Genomic DNA, 18,759 nt, shown 5'->3' with positions numbered 1-18,759 from the left:
AATCTGTACTTACACACTTGATGACTCAGATATGTGAATGTGTAGGATGGGGAGGAAATGCCTTCACGATTTGTTACCCAATATTCCACCTTGGCCTGACATTATTTATTCATAGAATCGAGGGAGAATGTGTATAAAAATTGGCAGCGTCTGAACTCGTATATACTGTGGCACTTTGCCAGATGAGTTTATATCTATCTGTAGTGTACACTGCCCCCCTGCCCCTGATACCTGAGGCTCTCTCATCCAGTACCTGGAGTGCGCTTATTTCTAGTGGTATTTGGGGTGTGCCTGTTTGGAAGAGCTTCAGCTTCCAGGGAGGCTGTGGGGAGGGGAGGAGGGGGAGGTTAGATGATGTCCACTGAATTTGGGGATGCTGGGATGGAGGGAAGGGGGAAGGCTAATGGTGCCCTCATGGCAGCTATTGTCAGGTTCTTTTGAGAAATGGGTTGGGGAGGGCTCTTTTCCAGCATGTTGATGATATCTGGGGGGAAGGGGATGGCCAGAGACCTGCCAAAAACCTATTAGGGATTTTCCTTTTTGAGACAGAGGACTACTTAAGCACTGATCTGTAGAACCTATCCTGGTAACCAGACATAGAGCCTGCCACACAAGGCCCCCTCACTTGAGGCTTACTCTGCCATATGTACACGTTGGCAGATTTGGCCTACAAAATATCCACCCTATGTAGCAGCATAAATTATGGATGCATAGAATAGATGGCACTTTTCTCCAGCTGATTATAGGGGGCAGGTTCTGCTACTAACTGAAGCCACATCACTTGGCCACTACACAGTCTCGTGATTATGCACCTCTATCTACTTGCAACCTGCTCTAGCACCATGTCAATTGTAGTGTGACAACTGAGGAGGAGTCAGGGAGTTGTGTAGGATAGAGAATCTCCACAGCCCAAGAGCAGACAGCAATGAGGATTGCTGTTGCTTGGGACCTGGCAGACTTCAACAGACTGGGTGCCACCACTGTACTGGCCTGGGTTGTGGATCTATATATACCTGTTAGTTAAGGATGATCTCTCACAGGTGAAAGCCCAAAAGCCAAGGCAGGAGAGTTAAAAAAGAAGGCCCAGACAGTCCATGCTGAAAGAGTGCACTCAGGGGACAGCTTAAGGGCCAAGGCAGCAGAGTTCAAGAAGAAGGCCCAGACAGACCATGTTGAAAGAGTGCACTCAGGGGACAGCTTAAAGGCCAAGGCAGCAGAGTTCAAGAAGAAGACCCACACAGTCCATTTTGAAAGAGTGCACTCAGGGGACAGCCTAAGGGCCATGGCAGCAAAGTTCAAGTTAACAGTAAATAAATAAATAAATAAATAAATTAACAGGCAGCAGGACCAGGACTGGAGAGTTCAGCTTGGAGGCAGCAGGATCCTGACTGGAGAATGAAACATGGAGGCAGGAGCCCCATAAGATGACCATCAGCATGGAGACAGCAGCAGGATGAAAATAGATAAAGAACCAGCAGTAGGACCAGGAGATGAGACATGATGAGAAGAGACACCAGCAGCAGAATCAGGAGCTGAAACATGATGAGAAGATAAACCAGCAACAGGACCAGGAGATGAATCATGATGAGAAGAGACACCAGCAGGACTATGAAAGGAGACCATATCAAGGAGGCACAACTATGGGCAGAGCATAGAGGGGGCATAAGAAGTAAGCAGCAGGACAACACATGATGAAAGTAGACCATCCCCATCAGCAAGCTGGCACAGGAACTCTGTAGTGAGGATGGGCCCAGAAGTCTTCTTCCATCTAGCTGACACAGGAACTTTGTAGTGAGGACTGGCCTGTTTTGTTTGGACAAGTCATCTTGTAGTGAAATGTGTAACCCTTTAAAAGGTTTACTACTTGGGGAGGGGGCTCATGGCCCTTTTCCTTAACCTTGGCTTTTGGCTGGTTGGGGGTGGCATCTGTTTGGAGGGCCTACCCCTGAGCCATCCTGATAGCCAGGGACTGCTGCATGGAGTTGACTCCTGGGAGGATGGAAATGGCACTGGTAGAAGCTCTAGCAATCTTTCAAATAGTTGGGTAACAGCAGATGTCAGGTTTTTGACGGAGGTGGGAATGGTGATAAGGCTCTGCTCCTGAAAGGCATTGGTGGTCCTGGTATAAGCCCTTCTCAAACGTATATGGGACAGTTGGATGCCATTCCTCCTCTTGATGTAGTCAACAGTTTTGTAGACCTCTGTTCTTCTAATACTGGTGCTGCTGGCAGTGGCGTAGCCAGAACTGATTTTTTGGGTGGGCACAAGGTTAACATGGGTGGGCTATAGGCATGCAGGTCTGAGACCTACTAGTTGTATTCTTATTGATAAATAATGCCATATACTGCACCCTACAATGGCTTTCTAAGTAGTTTGCAACAGCCATTATGCATCATGTGTGAAATTTTAAAACATTTTACCTCAATTATTTCAAGCACTTACCAGCATTAATTTATTGTATATTTATTGCAGTTTGTAAATGCACAAATATATCATGTAAAAAGAAAAAAACCCCAAACAGATCCAACTAATAATGTAATAAAACAAAAATCAATGTATTCTTTCATGAATCCTCTTTTGCAGAAAGCCAGAAATCATTGTAACTACAATAAAATAGCAATAATCATCAGAACAGGTGCAGAGCAGAGCTAAAACAATTCACATTAGAACCAACATGAAAAAAAATTTCAAATTCTGGTGTCACCTCAGCAAAAAATATCCCTCCATTGCTAAACATTTTGTGAAATAACACAAACTCCTGCAAAGAAAGAGGCATCTAGAACCTTGCCATTCCATACAGTCACAGCATTGACTCACAGGACTCAAATAACCGTAACTTTATGAAAAAGCAGCAATGCAAATACTACACCAGGCCTAGAACATTAAAACATCACCTACTGGAATAACAGAACAAGCTGGACTACTATAGAGAAACTACATGCATGCAGAATTACTGCACTTCAGTCACTCACACACACACACAGGCAAAACAGAGACCGACTCTTACGTAATATAGAAATAAGAGAGTACAAATTAGAAACAGAAACATTCAGATATAACCAAAACTGAAAGCCTGAGAAACTAGACTCTGAACAGTGGAATACTGAAGAAAGAGCAAAATATAAAAATATAAGAAATGCACATTCCAAAGATGGCATATTCCAATTGTTAAAATCTCAAAATATAAATATATATTTTTCCTTTGTTTTCTGATCTTTGTATTTTTCTAATCAGTTGGTTCCAGTCTCTTTTTTCCCATTTCTCCCTTGTTGGTCAGATAATTAAGAACATAAGAAAATGCCATACTGGGTCAGACCAAGGGTCCATCAAGCCCAGCATCCTGTTTCCAACAGTGGCTAATCCAGGCCATAAGAACCTGCAATATCTATTTATTTATTTATTTATTTATTTATCCATTTATTTGTTTACTTATTTTTTTGAATTTATGAAAATCTTGCTTCCTGATTAAGAATTACTCAAAGCAATTTACAATCAATATCATCATACACATAGACTTCGAATGGCTAAGATTGCTGTTTATTAAAATCAAAAATTTCTTAGAAAGGAGTTTGTTATAAAACAATATAGACTTTTTTAGTATTTTTAAATAAATTAAAATCCTCAGACTTCATACATCCTATTCATGTTAACATTTTAGCTTAGCAAGGTATATGCTGTGATTGTGGAAAATTGTTTGAACCTCCCTCAAAGTTGTGGGCAAGACTTGACAGGCAAGGTGTTCACTCTTCAGTGGCAAAGACAATTATGACCTAACTTTCCAGATAATTCTATAATTGCAGCTGGAGACATGCACTGTGATCTAGCAGCTTTAGAAAAGGGAAAGGGAGCTTCTCACACTATCTGATAAGGCCTTGCGTAGTATTGAATTCCAGCCAAGGAAAATAAGAATAGTGAAAATGTGAGGCTTTTTATTTAAATGAAAAATAAACCTCACTGCAATAAATTGTATTTGAAAACCCCCTTTTGTATTTGTCATAAAGAAAGAAATGTTAAGTAAAGATTCAGACCCTTTTACCAGTCTATACCCCCAATTTTGGGGATTTATCTTCCAGAAAAGGAGCAACTGGGATATCCAAACCACTGCTTTATTCTTTATTAGAGAAAATTCTGTATACATCAGGAGCACATCAAGCCAAAATGTTTGCATTTGTTGTATTCCCTCTTTTTATTTCTATTTTCTGTGAATATTTTTCTCTGAAGACTGGAATGGTAACTTTCAAATTGACATGTGGGTGCTCTTTGGCACGTGGGTGTGCCCAAATATGCGGCAATTTTTTGACTTACACACGTATATGCATGCATGTCATAAAACAGTCTGTCCATATGCACATGTGCACCCTATTCTAAGTGGGCATGTGCACATGAGTGCACAAATCCCACTTCTAAAGTGTAAGTCGGGGGATTTCAAAGGGGGCGCATGCCCACGCCATTAGCAGTTTCACCAGTTAGTCCATCAATTCATCCAGTTAACAGCTAAGGTCCTCAAAACCCTCCTAATTTAATAGCATTCATTCCCCCCAGGTACCCCAGACTCTTAAATCACCTCAGTCATGGCAAATGTTAATATTTTTTTTAACTTACACCTCCTTCATAGCAGAAGTAAATTTACACGTCACTGGAGCTGAGGCGTGTTAATATTTATGTGCTCATCTCTTGGCCACACCCCCAAAATGCCCGTGCCCGCCCCAATCCATGCACATTACCCACCCTTTTTTGAAAGTTTTTGAATGTGTGTGCAGCAGGAGATATGTGTGTATCTGTGCGGCTTTTAAAATTCGGTCGGCATATACCAGCCTGACTTGTGCGCACATCCCCTAATTGAAGCGCACGCTGGGCTTTTGAAATTCACCTTTCAGTGTTTCATAAAAGCTTTGTTACTTCAGTCCAATAATCCTGTCATCTCTATGTAGTTGTGTTCCTGAATTAAAACTGCTTAACTACAAGTTTTCCTACCTTTTCTTCTTTTACACAATCAGAGTGATTGTGACGCTCAGTCTATGCTGTTCCTTGCATGGAATATCAACCTGCTCATCATTGTCTGGTGATGTGATGTAAAAATTGAACCCATGCTGGGGAGGAAGTGGAATTTAATTAGTAAATTTCACCCAAGTCCCTGCTCTTAATATGGTCAGGAATCAGAACAGTACATAGACCCTTTGCATTCTTAGTATGCCACTTTATTGAAAGCACTATTTAATAGGGATGTGCATTCGTCTAGGACGAATTAGACAAAATCGTCCTGTTTCGGCCAACCCGAAAAACAAAGGAAATTTTCTCGAAATTCGGGGTCGGCTGAAAAAAACCAAACAGTGGGAAATACGAAATTTCCTGCAGTTCCCCGATAACGAAGCCTGAAATGATCAGGCCATCCGATACACATCTCTGCTATTTAATGCTATGGTTTTTTTTGTTTAATTCTTAATTTTTCTTACACCTACATAAAGGGAGGCTAGCTTTGAAAACTGTTCACATAAACCCATTTGCGTTTGTATATGGGCATCTGTCAAGTTGCTACTGTATTTTATAACCAGTGCAGAAACAATATGTGCAGGTTATAAAAAACGAGTACAAAGGCATGCACAAATGTTCGTATATGTAAAAACCACGAGCTATGCAAGTCGGACTTATCTGGATAAATAACGGCCCATAGCCGGATAAATATAGCTTTTCAGACTATCTGGCTATGTAGGCCTGCTGCTACTTAGCTAGATATATTGAAATACAGTCAGATAAGTGCTGCTACTTCCGAATAAGTTCAAATTTGACTGTCTGAGTAGTGGGAAAGGTGCTACTTAGCTGAATAAGATGTATTTATTTATTTTATTTAAGTGTTTTTATATACCAATAACCGTATGCACATCATATCGGTTTACTTTGAACGTGTAACAATGATAGAGAAAAATACATCGAGAAATTAGTCGGATGTGAACACAAATGATTTACTTGCATATTTGTAGTTCCAGGATATTGAGTAGATTTTACATGTATCAATTTGATGCTATTATCCCCCATAAGTCACATTTTATACGCATAAGTCAGGGATTTTATAATATATGGGTAGCAATGAAATAACTAGTCTCACCAAATATTCTACCAATTCACCCAGTCCATTTACAGCTCATGAAGATCCTCCTGGCTTTTTCAGCCTGATGTTGCCCCATTGCACCCAGACCCTCTACCCTATCATTTTCTCACTTTTATGAAAACAGTACTTTGGCAGGTTTTAAAATAGCAACTTATTCATGTAAATGTTGCCCCTCCCCATAATGCCCCCAGCAATCCCCTTTTTTAAATGGACAGAGTTACTCGTGGACCCCGATTTTCAAGTGTATGTTGCAGTTTTGAAAATGGCATGTGTTCGCCTATGTACTATTTTGTGCGCTCAAGTGCTAATTTTTACACGCATTTGAAAATTCACCTGTAAGTGTTTCAACTTTGTTTTAAAACAGGATGGAGAAGAAACATTCAACCGTGCTAAACTTATGAATGTGGGCTTTGCAGAGGCTTTGAAAGACTATGACTATGACTGCTTTGTGTTCAGTGATGTGGACCTCATTCCTATGGATGATAGAAATATCTACAAGTGCAATAGCCAGCCAAGACACCTCTCTGTGTCCGTAGACAAACTTGGATTTAGGTAAGAGTTTAATATAATCGGAAATGTCTTTACTGATATGCTAGTATAAAGCAGTAGTCCAAGGGTGTACATGATGTAAAGTGTGGACATACAGTAGATACTGACTGAGCTAAAAGTAAAGTTTAGTAAAAGACAATCATTCATACCCAGTGCTGCAGGTTCATAGCCAACTAGTTGTAACACTTATATAAGTCATTTTTGTATTTCTTTCCACAAAAATGAGGAGATATATTTTTTTTGTTTATTGAAAATGTAGTCTAACCTGTCTCTAATCTTCCTGTTCTGGAAATTCCCTGTCACTATTTTCTTTGGCATAGTCACCACCTATTCGCAAACCTGAACTGATATATTTGTGTAAAAATAGTTAAAAGTTTTTCTACATATGAAATTCTAAATCTGGACAAGCACAATCAGAACAGAAAGTTCTACAATGAGTGGGATACTTCTTAGTTCTATAGGTTAATGTTCTTAGGACATAGCCACTGAATGGGTAGAGTTGTCCTTCACTTGACCAAGTATAATTGTGCCCCTAAGAGCATACAAGGTCACTGAAAGTTGATCTTATGCCACTGACTGATATTGTAGTCATTAAGGACTAACCATATTTTCCACCCTGTCTAGATGTTGCATGCCCTGGCCGTGGCAGGTCCGCGACCAGACCTACTCATTTCCGGTGCCCGGCTCCCAGACTTGGCCTATACTCACTGGCAGTGGTGGGCAGCCGCCTGTGCTCCCGCACCCCATTGTCTCCTCGTGCATTTCTAGTTGCTCCGTGGACTCCTCCGGCTCCTGGCGGGTCTCCCCACGTGTGCCGCAGGGAGACACACCATTCAATGTCCTGCCTCCTCCTAGGAGGCAGGACATTGAATGATGACATCATCGGGCCCCGTTATTTAAGGCAGGGCCCACTATTCACTCCTTGCCTTGGCAACAGGTCTCCACGCTTGTCATGTGCTCCATTGCCTGTTCTTGTTCCTGACTTCGTTCCTGGTTCCTGTTCCTGACTGCATTCCTGGTTCCTACCTAGCCTCTGCCTTGGACTGATTACTGGCTTTGACCCTTGCTTCGTTGGACTACGCTCAGGACTGGTTACTGGCTTTGACCTTGCTTCGTTGGACCACGCTCAGGACTGATTTCTGGCTTTGGCCCTTGCTCCGCTGTACCTTGCCTAGCACTGCCAACTGCTCCGACTTCAGCCTGTTCCTGACCTTGCCTCTGGTATCCCTTCAGACTTGGCCTTGTTAGGCTTCAGCCTTCTACTGCCCGGGTGTCACCTATCCCTGCACTCTGGTCCGTCATTGCCTCCTAGGTCCCTGAACTCCTGTCTCGTCCGGACCTGTCTAGGTCTCTCTGATACCTTTGCTGGTCCCTGGTCACCTACTCTGAACATCCACCGGGATTCATCTGACGGAGGCCTGCCTAAGACCAGCCGGCCCCGGCACTCAAGATGTGGACCCATGGGGCTTGTCCTAGGGTAGCATCAACCCCACCTCGGGTCAAGGGTCCACCACCAGCGCAACAGGTTGCCAAGGCCATGGACTCAGCAGAGCCATCTGCCCATCCAAGAACAGCAGTGGTTCTTAGAGGTGCTGGCCTCCTCCATCGAGCACCTCCATTCATGCCTAGATACTCACACTGGATCTGCAGCACCAATGTCCGTACCGCCCAACCCTCAGCTTTCACCTTCACCTTCCAGGGCTCTGCTGGCCCTACCCGCTCCACCCCGTTTCAATGGGGACCCTAAGCTCTGCAGAGGGTTATTCAACCAGTGTTAAATGCAGTTCGCTCTGCAGCCCTCTGTCTTTCAGGATGAGCATATGAAGGTTACCTTCATTCTTTCGTATCTAGAGGGGAAGGCGCTGACATGGGCATCTCCCTTGTGAGAGTGTTTGGACTCTCTCCTCCAAAAGCTGCCACGTTTCGTGGCCGTCTTTCGTCGGACCTTTGACCACCCGGGGAGGCAGACTGTAGCTAGTTCCAGTCTGCTATGTTTGCAGCAAGGCCAACGAGCACTCAATGAATATACAATTGAGTTCCAAACTCTTGCCACCAAATTGGCTTGGCAGGAGGATTGCCTCCGAGCCATTTACCTAGACGGTCTGTTGTCTCAACTCAAGTACGAGCTTGCAGGCTGCGAGCTACCTTCCTCTCTCGATGATCTCATCAACCTTGCAGGCTGCATCGACCACCACCTCCAGGAGCATCACCGAGGAGTTTGGACGCCCCGATGTCCCACTGCAGAACGTTCCCACTCTCCATCTGCGGCGGGGTCCACCCCCAGTGGAATACTGCCGTCCTCCAAAGCAGAAGAACCTATGCTGTTGTGCCAAGGACATCTGATGCCAGAGGAATGCCTCAGATGGAGGCATTCAGGTCTGTGTCTGTATTGCCAGGGCTGCAGGGCACTGCTTAACATCTTCTCCCATCTGTCCGAGAAGCTCCCCGGCCTAAGTTCAGTTGGGGTCCTTAAATTAGGCGCTACTGCTCCAGCCTCTCAATTGACAAAATGGTCAGACAGGTCATGAAATGCTAAGAGAAATCAGAGAAGCTAACCAATTTGGCAGTGCAATAATAATGGGAGATTTCAATTACCCAGCTTAATCAAAGAGAGTCAGCGGTTAGCCACCACAATTGAATCACAAACAAAGTGGAAACCAAAAAAGTATTTCAGTCTTAGCCATAGAAGGTGTCAGCAAGCCTGACATTGTGTAACTTCAAAAGAAACCAACCAGCTTCCAGAGGCCCAGCACCCTTTGCAGTAGAGGAGGACCAGAAGCGCGTGCCTAATGGCGTGCGAAACTCAAACCCTTCCATTAACTGAGTGAAGATTAATTTAATGGAGGTTAAAGAGGATTGGTAAGTATAGCTTTCAGAAATGTTTGGGCTTATAAAAGTTTGGTGAAAGGTGAAATTAAGGGATATATTCTTTAGAGTTTGTGTGTGTCTGAGGTAATAAGCAAGCCAGAGATAGTTAATTCTATGTCTGTCTTTCCCACCCACTCAACCCTTGATTTTTAGGCACGAGACACTTTCTCCTTAAAAATCAATCAGGGTCTTATCTAAATCATACTATTGTACCAGCCCTTATTGAAATTTTAATCATCCCCTTGTAGGACACTAGCTGATTAATTAGTAAATTCACCTGTAAATTTAAAATGCTCTCATTCCAACTCTCATTCCAACTCCCTTAGTATCCTAAACTTAACTAGGAACTCAATAAAACTAAGATGAAAGCAGCAGTCAAGCAAATTTAAATTTAAAATGCTCTCATTCCAACTCTCATTCCAACTCCCTTAGTATCCTAAACTTAACTAGGAACTCAATAAAACTAAGATGAAAGCAGCAGTCAAGCAGCAAGAGAGGGGCTTTCCAGTCTTTTGCATTGAGTGTCACATGTATGATTTTTTATAAACCGGTGAGAGATTGTAAGCGTGCACTCAGTGCAAAGAGCTCCTGGCTCTTAGGGAATGAGTCCGATCTCTGGAGGCTAGAGTAGCAGACTTGGAGGAGCTGAGGCAGACAGAGAAGTACATTGATGAGACCTTCAGTGACATAGTAGCCAAGTCCCAAATCCAGTCTGGCAGTCCCAGTGCTGCCTTGGTTCAGAAAGGTCTCCCAATAGGAGAACATCACCCTGGTGTAGCAGGTCCTGCTCTCCAGGTGATATATTATCCTCTCAGACTAAGGACAAGTCTCCCAGGGCTACTGCCCAGGAGGGAAGGGTTAGGCCGGCTATCATAGTTGGTGATTTGATTATTAGAAATATAGAAAGCAGGGTGGCTGGTAAATGTGAGGACCGTCTGGTAACTTGCCTGCCTGGTGCGAAGGTGGCAGACCTCACGCGTCACCTAGATAGGATTATAGACAGTGCTGGGGAGGAGTCAGCTGTCATGGTACATGTGGGCACCAACGACATAGGAAAATGTGGGAGAGAGGTTCTGGAAGCCAAATTTAGGATTTTAGGTAGGAAGCTGAAATCCAGAACCTCCAGGGTGGCATTCTCTGAAATGCTTCCTGTTCCACGTGCAGGTCCCCAGAGGCAGGCAGAGCTCCAGAGTTTCAATACATGGATGAGACGATGGTGCAGGGAAGAAGGATTCAGCTTTGTAAGGAACTGGGGAAACGTTTGGGGAAAGAGGAGACTTTTCCGAAAGGATGGGCTCCACCTTAACCAGAGTGGAACCAAGCTGCTGGCGCTTTCAAAAAGGAGATAGAGGAGCTTTTAAAGTAGAACAAGGGGGAAAGCCGACAATGCCTCAGCAGTGCATGGTTCAGAAAAATGTATCCTTGAAGGATACTAATGAAACAGGAGAGTTAGGGCATCCCAACAGAGAGGCTTCAATAAAAGCAAACGTAGTCCATGTGCCTATATTTAAAAAATCACTGAAGCTAATGATTTCCTAATTATCCCTAACAATTGAAAAGCAGGTTGTTAATACAAACAAAAAACACACTTTGAAATGTCTGTATGCCAATGCCAGAAGTCTAAGAAGTAAGATGGGAGAGTTAGAATGTATAGCAGCAAATAATGAGATTGACATAATTGGCATCACAGAGACTTGGTGGAAGGAGGATAACCAATGGGACAGTGCTATATCAGGGTACAAATTATATCGCAATGATAGGGAGGATCAACTTGGTGAGGGTGTGGTATTTTATGTCTGGGATGGTATAGAGTCCAACAGGATAAAGATTAGAGATGTGAATCGGAACCGGAATCGGTTCGGATTCCGGTTCAGATTCACATGTGGGTTTTTTCCCATCGGGCCCCATCGCGTTTTGTTTATCGGCTGCCCAGCCGATAACAAAAAACCCACCCCGACTCTTTAAAAGTAATCCCTTAGCTTCCCCCACCCTCCCGACCCCTCCAAAACCTTTTTACAGGTATCTGGTGGTCCAGTGGGGGTCCCGGGAGCGATCTCCCACTCCGGGCCGTCCTCCGGCTACCGGGCCGTCCTCCGGCTACCGGGCCGTCCTTTGCCCTTACCTTGTGACAGGGTATCCGTGCCATTGGCCGGATCCTGTCACATAGTAGGAGCCCTGGATGGCCGGCGCCATCTTGTGCTCCTACCATGTGTAAGGGCAAGGCTATCGGCGCCATTTTGGTTCCTGGCACCCGACGGCACGAGTGCAGGAGATCACTCCCGGACCCCTGCTGGACCCCCAGGGACTTTTGGCCAGCTTGGGGGGGCCTCCTGACTCCCACAAGATTTACCAAAAGTCCAGCGGGGGTCCGGGAGTGACCTCCTGCACTCGGGCCATATTGCCAGTATTCAAAATGGTGCCGGCGCTACCTTTGCCCTCAAAGGTAGCACTGGCGCCATTTTGAATACTGGCAATACATTTGCCCTCAAAGGTAGCGCTGGCGCCATTTTGAATACTGGCAATACGGCCCGAGTGCAGGAGGTCGCTCCTGGACCCCTGCTGGACTTTTGGCAAGTTTTGTGGGAGTCAGGAGGCCCCCCCCAAGCTGGCCAAAAGTCCCTGGGGGTCCAGCGGGGGTCCGGGAGCGATCTCCTGCACTCGTGCCGTCGGGTGCCAGGAACCAAAATGGCGCCGATAGCCTTGCCCTTACTATGTCACAGGGGCTACCGGTGCCATTGGTCAGCCCCTGTCACATGGTAGGAGCACAAGATGGCGCCGGCCATCCAATGCTCCTACCATGTGACAGGATCCAGCCAATGGCACGGATACCCTGTCACAAGGTAAGGGCAAAGGACGGCCCAGTAGCCGGAGGACGGCCCGGAGCGGGAGATTGTGGGAGATCGCTCCCGGGACCCCCACTGGACCACCAGGTACCTGTAAAAAGGTTTTGGGGGGGTCAGAAGAGCTAAGGGGTTACTTTTAAAGGGTCGGGGTGGGTTTAGGGGTTAATTTTGTGTGCCGTTTTTCCCGCCCTCCCCCAAAACGATAAGGGAAGCCCCACGATCAATATCGTGGGGTTTTCCTATTGTTTTGGGAGAGCCCCCAATTTCTGACGATTTTGAAAATATCGATGATATTTTCAATCTTCCGAAGCCCGATTCACATCCCTAATAAAGATCATACAAGAGACTAAATGCTCAGTAGAATCTATGTGGGTAGAAATCCCATGTGTGTTGGGTACGAATATGGTGATAGGAGTATACTACCGTCCACCTGGACAAAATGGTCAGACACATGATGAAATGCCAAGAGATACCAGGGAAGCAAACCAATTTGACAGTGCAATAATAATGGAAGATTTCAATTACCCCAATATTGACTGGGTAAATGTAACATCAGGACTTGCTAGAGATATAAAGTTCCTGGATGAAATAAATGACTGCTTCATGGAGCAATTGGTTCAGGAACCTACAAGAGAGGGAGCTATTTTAGATTTAATTCTTAGTGGAACACAGGATTTGGTGAGAGAGGTAACGGTGGTGGGGCCACTTGGCAACAGTGATCATAACATGATTAAATGTAAACTATTAACGGGAAGGGGAACAATTAGTAAATCTGCAGCTCTAACACTAAACTTTCAAAAGGGAAACTGATAAAATGAGGAAAATGGAAAAAAACTGAAAGGTGCAGCTGCAAAAGTTAAGTGTTCAAAAGGCATGGACATTGTTTAAAAATACAATCCTAGAGGCACAGTCCATATTTTATTTATTTATTTATTTATTTGAAGCTTTTTTATGCCGGTATTAGTAGTTACATCATACTGGTTTACATCAGAACTGCAGGTAGAAAATACATCAAACAGGTACTGGGCATGGGACTACAGAGAAAAAGGGAGAGAAGTGGCCGAAAACTGGCAACAAGAGCAGCAAAATGTAAAGGATAACAGGTGAACAGTGTAAAATAACTTTGTACATAGTTTAGGTCAGGTCAAAGGTGCAGAGGATCTAATCTGGGTAAGCCTGCTTGAAGAGCCAGGTCTTTAATTTATTTTTTAATTTGATGGTGCAAGGCTCAAGTCGGAGGTATGTGGGAAGTGAGTTCCAGCGGGTAGATCCAGCAATGGAAAGGGCTCGATCCCTTGTGGAGGTGAGTTGTGTCTTCTTGAGGGATGGCACATGGAGGATTCCGTTATAGGTTGCTCTGGTGGGACAGTTAGAGAGTATGAGGTGGAATGGTTCATCAAGCCAGTTGGAGTTGTTCCTGTAGATGGATTTATGAATAATAGTAAGAGTTTTGTAGAGGATTTGTGAGGGGATCGGGAGCCAATGGAGGTCTTTAATGATGGGGGTGATATGGTCAGATTTACGGGCATTTGTGATGATCCTCACTACCATATTCTGGAGCATTTGAAGCGATTTTATGGTGGAATAGGGGAGACCTAGGAGAAGGGAGTTGCAGTAGTCCATTTTAGAAGAGAGGGTGGCCTCAATGACGGTACAGAAATCATGGGTATGAAGTAAGGGTTTTAGTTTTTTTAGGACATTGAGCTTAGAGAAGCCTGCCTTGAGGATTGTGTTGATGTATTTCTTTAGGTTCAATTGCTGGTGTATCAGGACACTGAGGTCTCGTACAGAGGGCTGAGCGGAGATGGAACTAAATGCTGGATCATTTGCAAGTGAGGGTTTGGGGATTTGGTGTTGGGATATGAAGAGCAGTTCAGTTTTGGCGGTGTTTAAGGCAAGTTGGAGATTTGTGAGTAGGGTATTAATGGAAGCAAAGCATTTCTCCCAGAGTTTTAGAGATTTGGAGATAGTGTCATGAATTGGTATGATGATTTGGACGTCATCGGCATATAGGTAGCATTTGAGGCCAAGGTCAGATAGAAGCTGGCAGAGAGGTGTGAAGTAAATATTGAATAGGGTGGATGAAAGGGAGGAACCTTGTGGAACTCCTTGGGAGAGGGAGTAATGAGTGGATTCAGCGTTGCCTATTTTGACTGAGAATTGTCTATCTACAATTCCTCCCCTTTCATTTCCAAGTTATTCGTCCATGTTTTTTGTAACTTTCTCACATCCAAAATATTGTTTTAATTTTTGTTAAGTTTCATACTATATTTGTTGTTGTATTGGGAAATGTTCTCTACTTTGTTACTCTCTGCCTTTACCCACATTGTTAATTGTAAACCGGGTTGATGTGATTCCTATCATGAAACTCGGTATATCAAAAATAATAAATAAATAAAATAAATAGATAGGTAGGATTTAAACCACAGGAGGGCTGAACCAGAGATGCCTATGTCAGATAGGCGGGCGAGGAGGTGGCTGTGGCTTATTGTGTAGAACGCAGAGGAGATATCGAGAAGGGCAAGAAAGTAGCAGTGACCTTGATCCATGACTCTCATTAGGTGGTCAGAAAGGGTGAGTAAAAGGGTTTCAGAATTGAAGTGCCTGAGAAAACCAAATTGTGAAGGGTGAAGAATATTGTTGTTTTCAAGATAGTCCATGAGTTGGGAGTTAACTACCTTTTCCATGATTTTAGAAATGAGTGGGAGGTTTGAGATAGGACGGAAATTAGATGGGTCATTGGGGTCACAAGATGGTGCCGGCCATCCAGTGCTCCTACCATGTGACAGGGTCTGGCCAATGGCACGGATACCCTGTCACATGGTAATTGCAAAGGGCCATCGGCACCATTTTGATTAGTGGCAGCCGACGGCCCGGGAGCAGGAGATCACTCCAGGGACCCCCACTGGACCACCAGGTACCTGTAAAAAGTTTTTTGGGGGGTCGGGAGGGTGGGGAAAGCTAAGGGATTAGTTTTAAAGGGTCGGGGTGGGTTTAGGGGTTATTTTTGTGTGCCGTTTTTCCCCCCCTCCCCCAAAACAATAAGAGAACCCCCATGATCAATATCGTGGGGTTTTCCTATCGTTTTGGGGGAGCCACCAATTTCTGACGATTTTGAAAATATCATCCGATATTTTCAATCGTCCGAAGCCCGATTCACATCCCTAGTTACAATGGTCTGATTAGATAAGCATTAAGGGAAAGGCAGGTTGGAAGGGACAAAGAGGGAGGGGAGGAAGAAGCTAGGCAATCGGGAATGTGGCATTGGGGGAGCTAAAGGGGGTGCACAAAGGGGCGCACTAAGGTGAAGGCCCCTTTGTTCACGCCCCTTTGGCGCGTGACGCCTGGGATCTGGGCTTCGCTTTAAAGGTCCTGGCGATGTGGCTGTGAGGTAGGTCGGGTGCTGGGCCTCCGATAGGCCAGGAGGCGTGGTGATGGGCGGGCCTCAGCGCTGGTGCAGTCGATGGCTTCGGTCAGGCGTTGGGTAGGCCTCGGTGCGGGCCGAGCGAGTCAAGCGAGGGGGCAAGAGGGACGGCTCTTACCCCGATGGGTGGCGCCGATCGCGCGAGCCAGCGGGGTCCCTTTTCAGGCCGGGAAATGATGTCTTCGGGATCCGGGCTTCGCTTTAAAAGTTTTGGTGTCGCGGCTGTGAGGTAGGTCGGGTGCCGGGCCTCCGATAGGCCAGGGGGCCCGGCGATGGGTGGGCCTCAGCGCTGGTGCGGTCGATGGCTTTGGTCAGGCGTCAGGTAGGCCTCAGCGCGGGACAAGCGAGTCGAGCGAGGGGGGAAGTGGGACGGCTCTTATATATATTCAACACATTAAGAAAGGTGGAAGGAAGGCAAAACGATTACTGTCATGGTTAAAAAGTGAGGTGAAAGAGGCTATTTTAGCCAAAAAAATCCTTCATAAATTGGAAGAAGGATCCATCTGAAGAAAATAGGATAAAACAAAAGCATTGTCTAGTTAAGTGTAAAACATTGATAAGACAGGTGAAGTGAGAATTTGAAATGAAGTTGGCCATAGAGGGAAAAACTCATAATAAAAACATTTTAAAATATATCCAAAGCAAGAAACCTGTGAGGGAGTCGTTTGGACCATTAGATGACAGAGGGGTTAAAGGGGCTCTTAGGGAAGATAAGGCCATTGGAGAAAGACTAAATTCATTCTTTGCTTCCATGTTTACCAATGAGGATGTTGGGGAGATACCAGTTCCGGAGATGGTTTACAAGGGTGATGAATCAGACGAACGGAACTAAATGACTGTGAACCTGGAAGATGTAGTAGGCCAGATTGACAAACTAAAGAGTATCAAATCACCTGGACTGGATGGTATGCATCCTAGGGTACTGAAGGAACTCAAAAATGAAATTTCTGATCTATTAGTAAAAATTTGTAACCTAGCATTAAAATCATCAATTGTACCTGAAAACTGGAGGGTGGCCAATGTAACCCCAATATTTAAAAAAGGCTCCAGGGGTGATCCGGGTAACTATAGACCAGTGAGCCTGACTTCGGTGCTGGGAAAAATAGTGGAAACTATTCTCAAGATCAAAATTGTAGAGCATATAGAAAGTCATGGACACGGTTTAATGGAACACAGTCAACATGGATTTACCCAAGGGAATTCTTGCCTAACAAATCTGCTTCATTTTTTTGAAGGGGTTAATAAACATGTGGATAAAGGTGAACCGGTAGATGTAGTGTATTTGGATTTTCAGAAGTCGTCTGACAAAGTCCCTCATGAGAGGCTTCAAAGACAACTAAAAAGTCATGGGGTAGGAGGCGATGTCCTTTCGTGGATTACAAGCTGGTTGAAAGACAGGAAACAGAGAGTAGGATTAAATGGTCAATTTTCTCAGTGGAAAAGGGGAAATAGTGACGTGCCTCAGGGATCTGTATTTGGACCGGTGCTTTTCAATATATATATATATAAATGATCTGGAAAGGAATACGATGAGTGAGGTTATCAAATTTGCGGATGATACAAAATTATTCAGAGTAGTTAAAACACAAGCAGATTGTGATACATTACAGGAGGACCTTGCAAGACTGGAAGATTGGGCATCCAAATGGCAGATGAAATTTAAAGTGGATAAGTCTAAAGTGTTTCATATAGGGAAAAATAATCCTTGCAGTAGTTACACAATGTTAGGTTCCATATTAGGAGCTACCACCCAGGAAAACGATTTAGGCGTCGTAGTGGATAATACTTAAAAATTGTCAGCTCAGTGTGCTGCAGCAGTCAAAAAAGCAAACAGAATGTTAGGAATTATTAGGACGGGAATGGTTAATAAAATGGAAAATGTCATAATGCCTCTATATCGCTCCATGATGAGACTGCACCTTGAATACTGTGTACAATTCTGGTCGCTGCATCTCAAAAAAGATATAGTTGCGATGGAGAAGGTACAGAGAAGGGCAACCAAAATGATAAAGGGGATGGAACAGCTTTCCTATGAGGAAAGGCTGAAGAGGTTAGGGCTGTTCAGCTTGGAGAAGAGACGGTTGAGGGGGGATATGATAGAGGTCTTTAAGATCATGAGAGATCTTGAATGAGTAGATGTGAATCGGTTATTTACACTTTCGAATAATAGAAGGACTAGGGGGCATTCAATGAAGTTAGCAAGTAGCACATTTAAGACTAATCAGAGAAAATTCTTTTTCACTCAAAGCACAATAAAGCTCTGGAATTTGTTGCCAGAGGATGTGGTTAGTGCAGTTAGTGTAGCTGGGTTCAAAACAGGTTTGGATAAGTTCTTGGAGGAGAAGTCCATTAGCGGCTATTAATCAAGTTTTCTTAGGGAATAGCCACTGCTATTAATTGCATCAGTATCATGGGATCTTCTTAGTGTTTGGGTAATTGCCAGATTCTTGTGGCCTGGTTTGGCCTCTGTTGGAAACAGGATGCTGGGCTTGATGGACCATTGGTTTGACCCAGCATGGCAATTTCTTATGTTTTTATGTTCTTATGACACTACCTATCACCCTGACTTGGGACTCTCATTCCTTTCCTACCTTGGCTTTGATTGACTCGGGAGCAGGTGGGAATTTCATTGTCAAGGACCTGGTTCACCTTCTAGGCATCTCCACTCACGCTATCGCGAAACCACTACTCATTGCCTCCATCCATGGCGAACCGCTACCCGGGAGGATCTCCCAGGTGACGGAACCTATCCATCTCCTCACCGGAATCCTGCATGAAGAGGAGGTCGAGTTCTTCATCCTAGATAAATCCATCCATCCAGTGGCCTTAGGGTTACCGTGGTGCCAGCGCCACTCCTCCCAGTTTGACTGGAAGATCTTACAACTTGCTGAGTGGAGCCCAGCCTGTCGTCAGAGGGTGGGACTATCCCCCGCGATTCCCACCACTGTGGTAGTTTCCAGTCTCCCTCC

General features: G+C 44.6%; 1 protein-coding gene across 1 annotated transcript in view; it reads left to right on the top strand.

The window, feature by feature from the left end:
- Positions 1 to 18,759, top strand: part of LOC115092865 (beta-1,4-galactosyltransferase 1-like) — a 222,746-nt gene that overhangs the window by 162,690 nt on the left and 41,297 nt on the right. Inside the window, exon 3 of the mRNA XM_029604243.1 lies at positions 6,471 to 6,658. Within this exon, the coding sequence (XP_029460103.1) occupies positions 6,471 to 6,658 (188 nt within the window). The remainder of the gene's footprint in view (positions 1 to 6,470; positions 6,659 to 18,759) is intronic.

Source organism: Rhinatrema bivittatum, chromosome 1 (genome assembly GCF_901001135.1).
Source record: "Rhinatrema bivittatum chromosome 1, aRhiBiv1.1, whole genome shotgun sequence".
In the NCBI taxonomy this organism is placed as follows: Eukaryota; Metazoa; Chordata; class Amphibia; order Gymnophiona; family Rhinatrematidae; genus Rhinatrema; species Rhinatrema bivittatum.
Note: the sequence above shows the minus strand (reverse complement) of the source record. Positions and strands in the feature narration are given on the sequence as shown.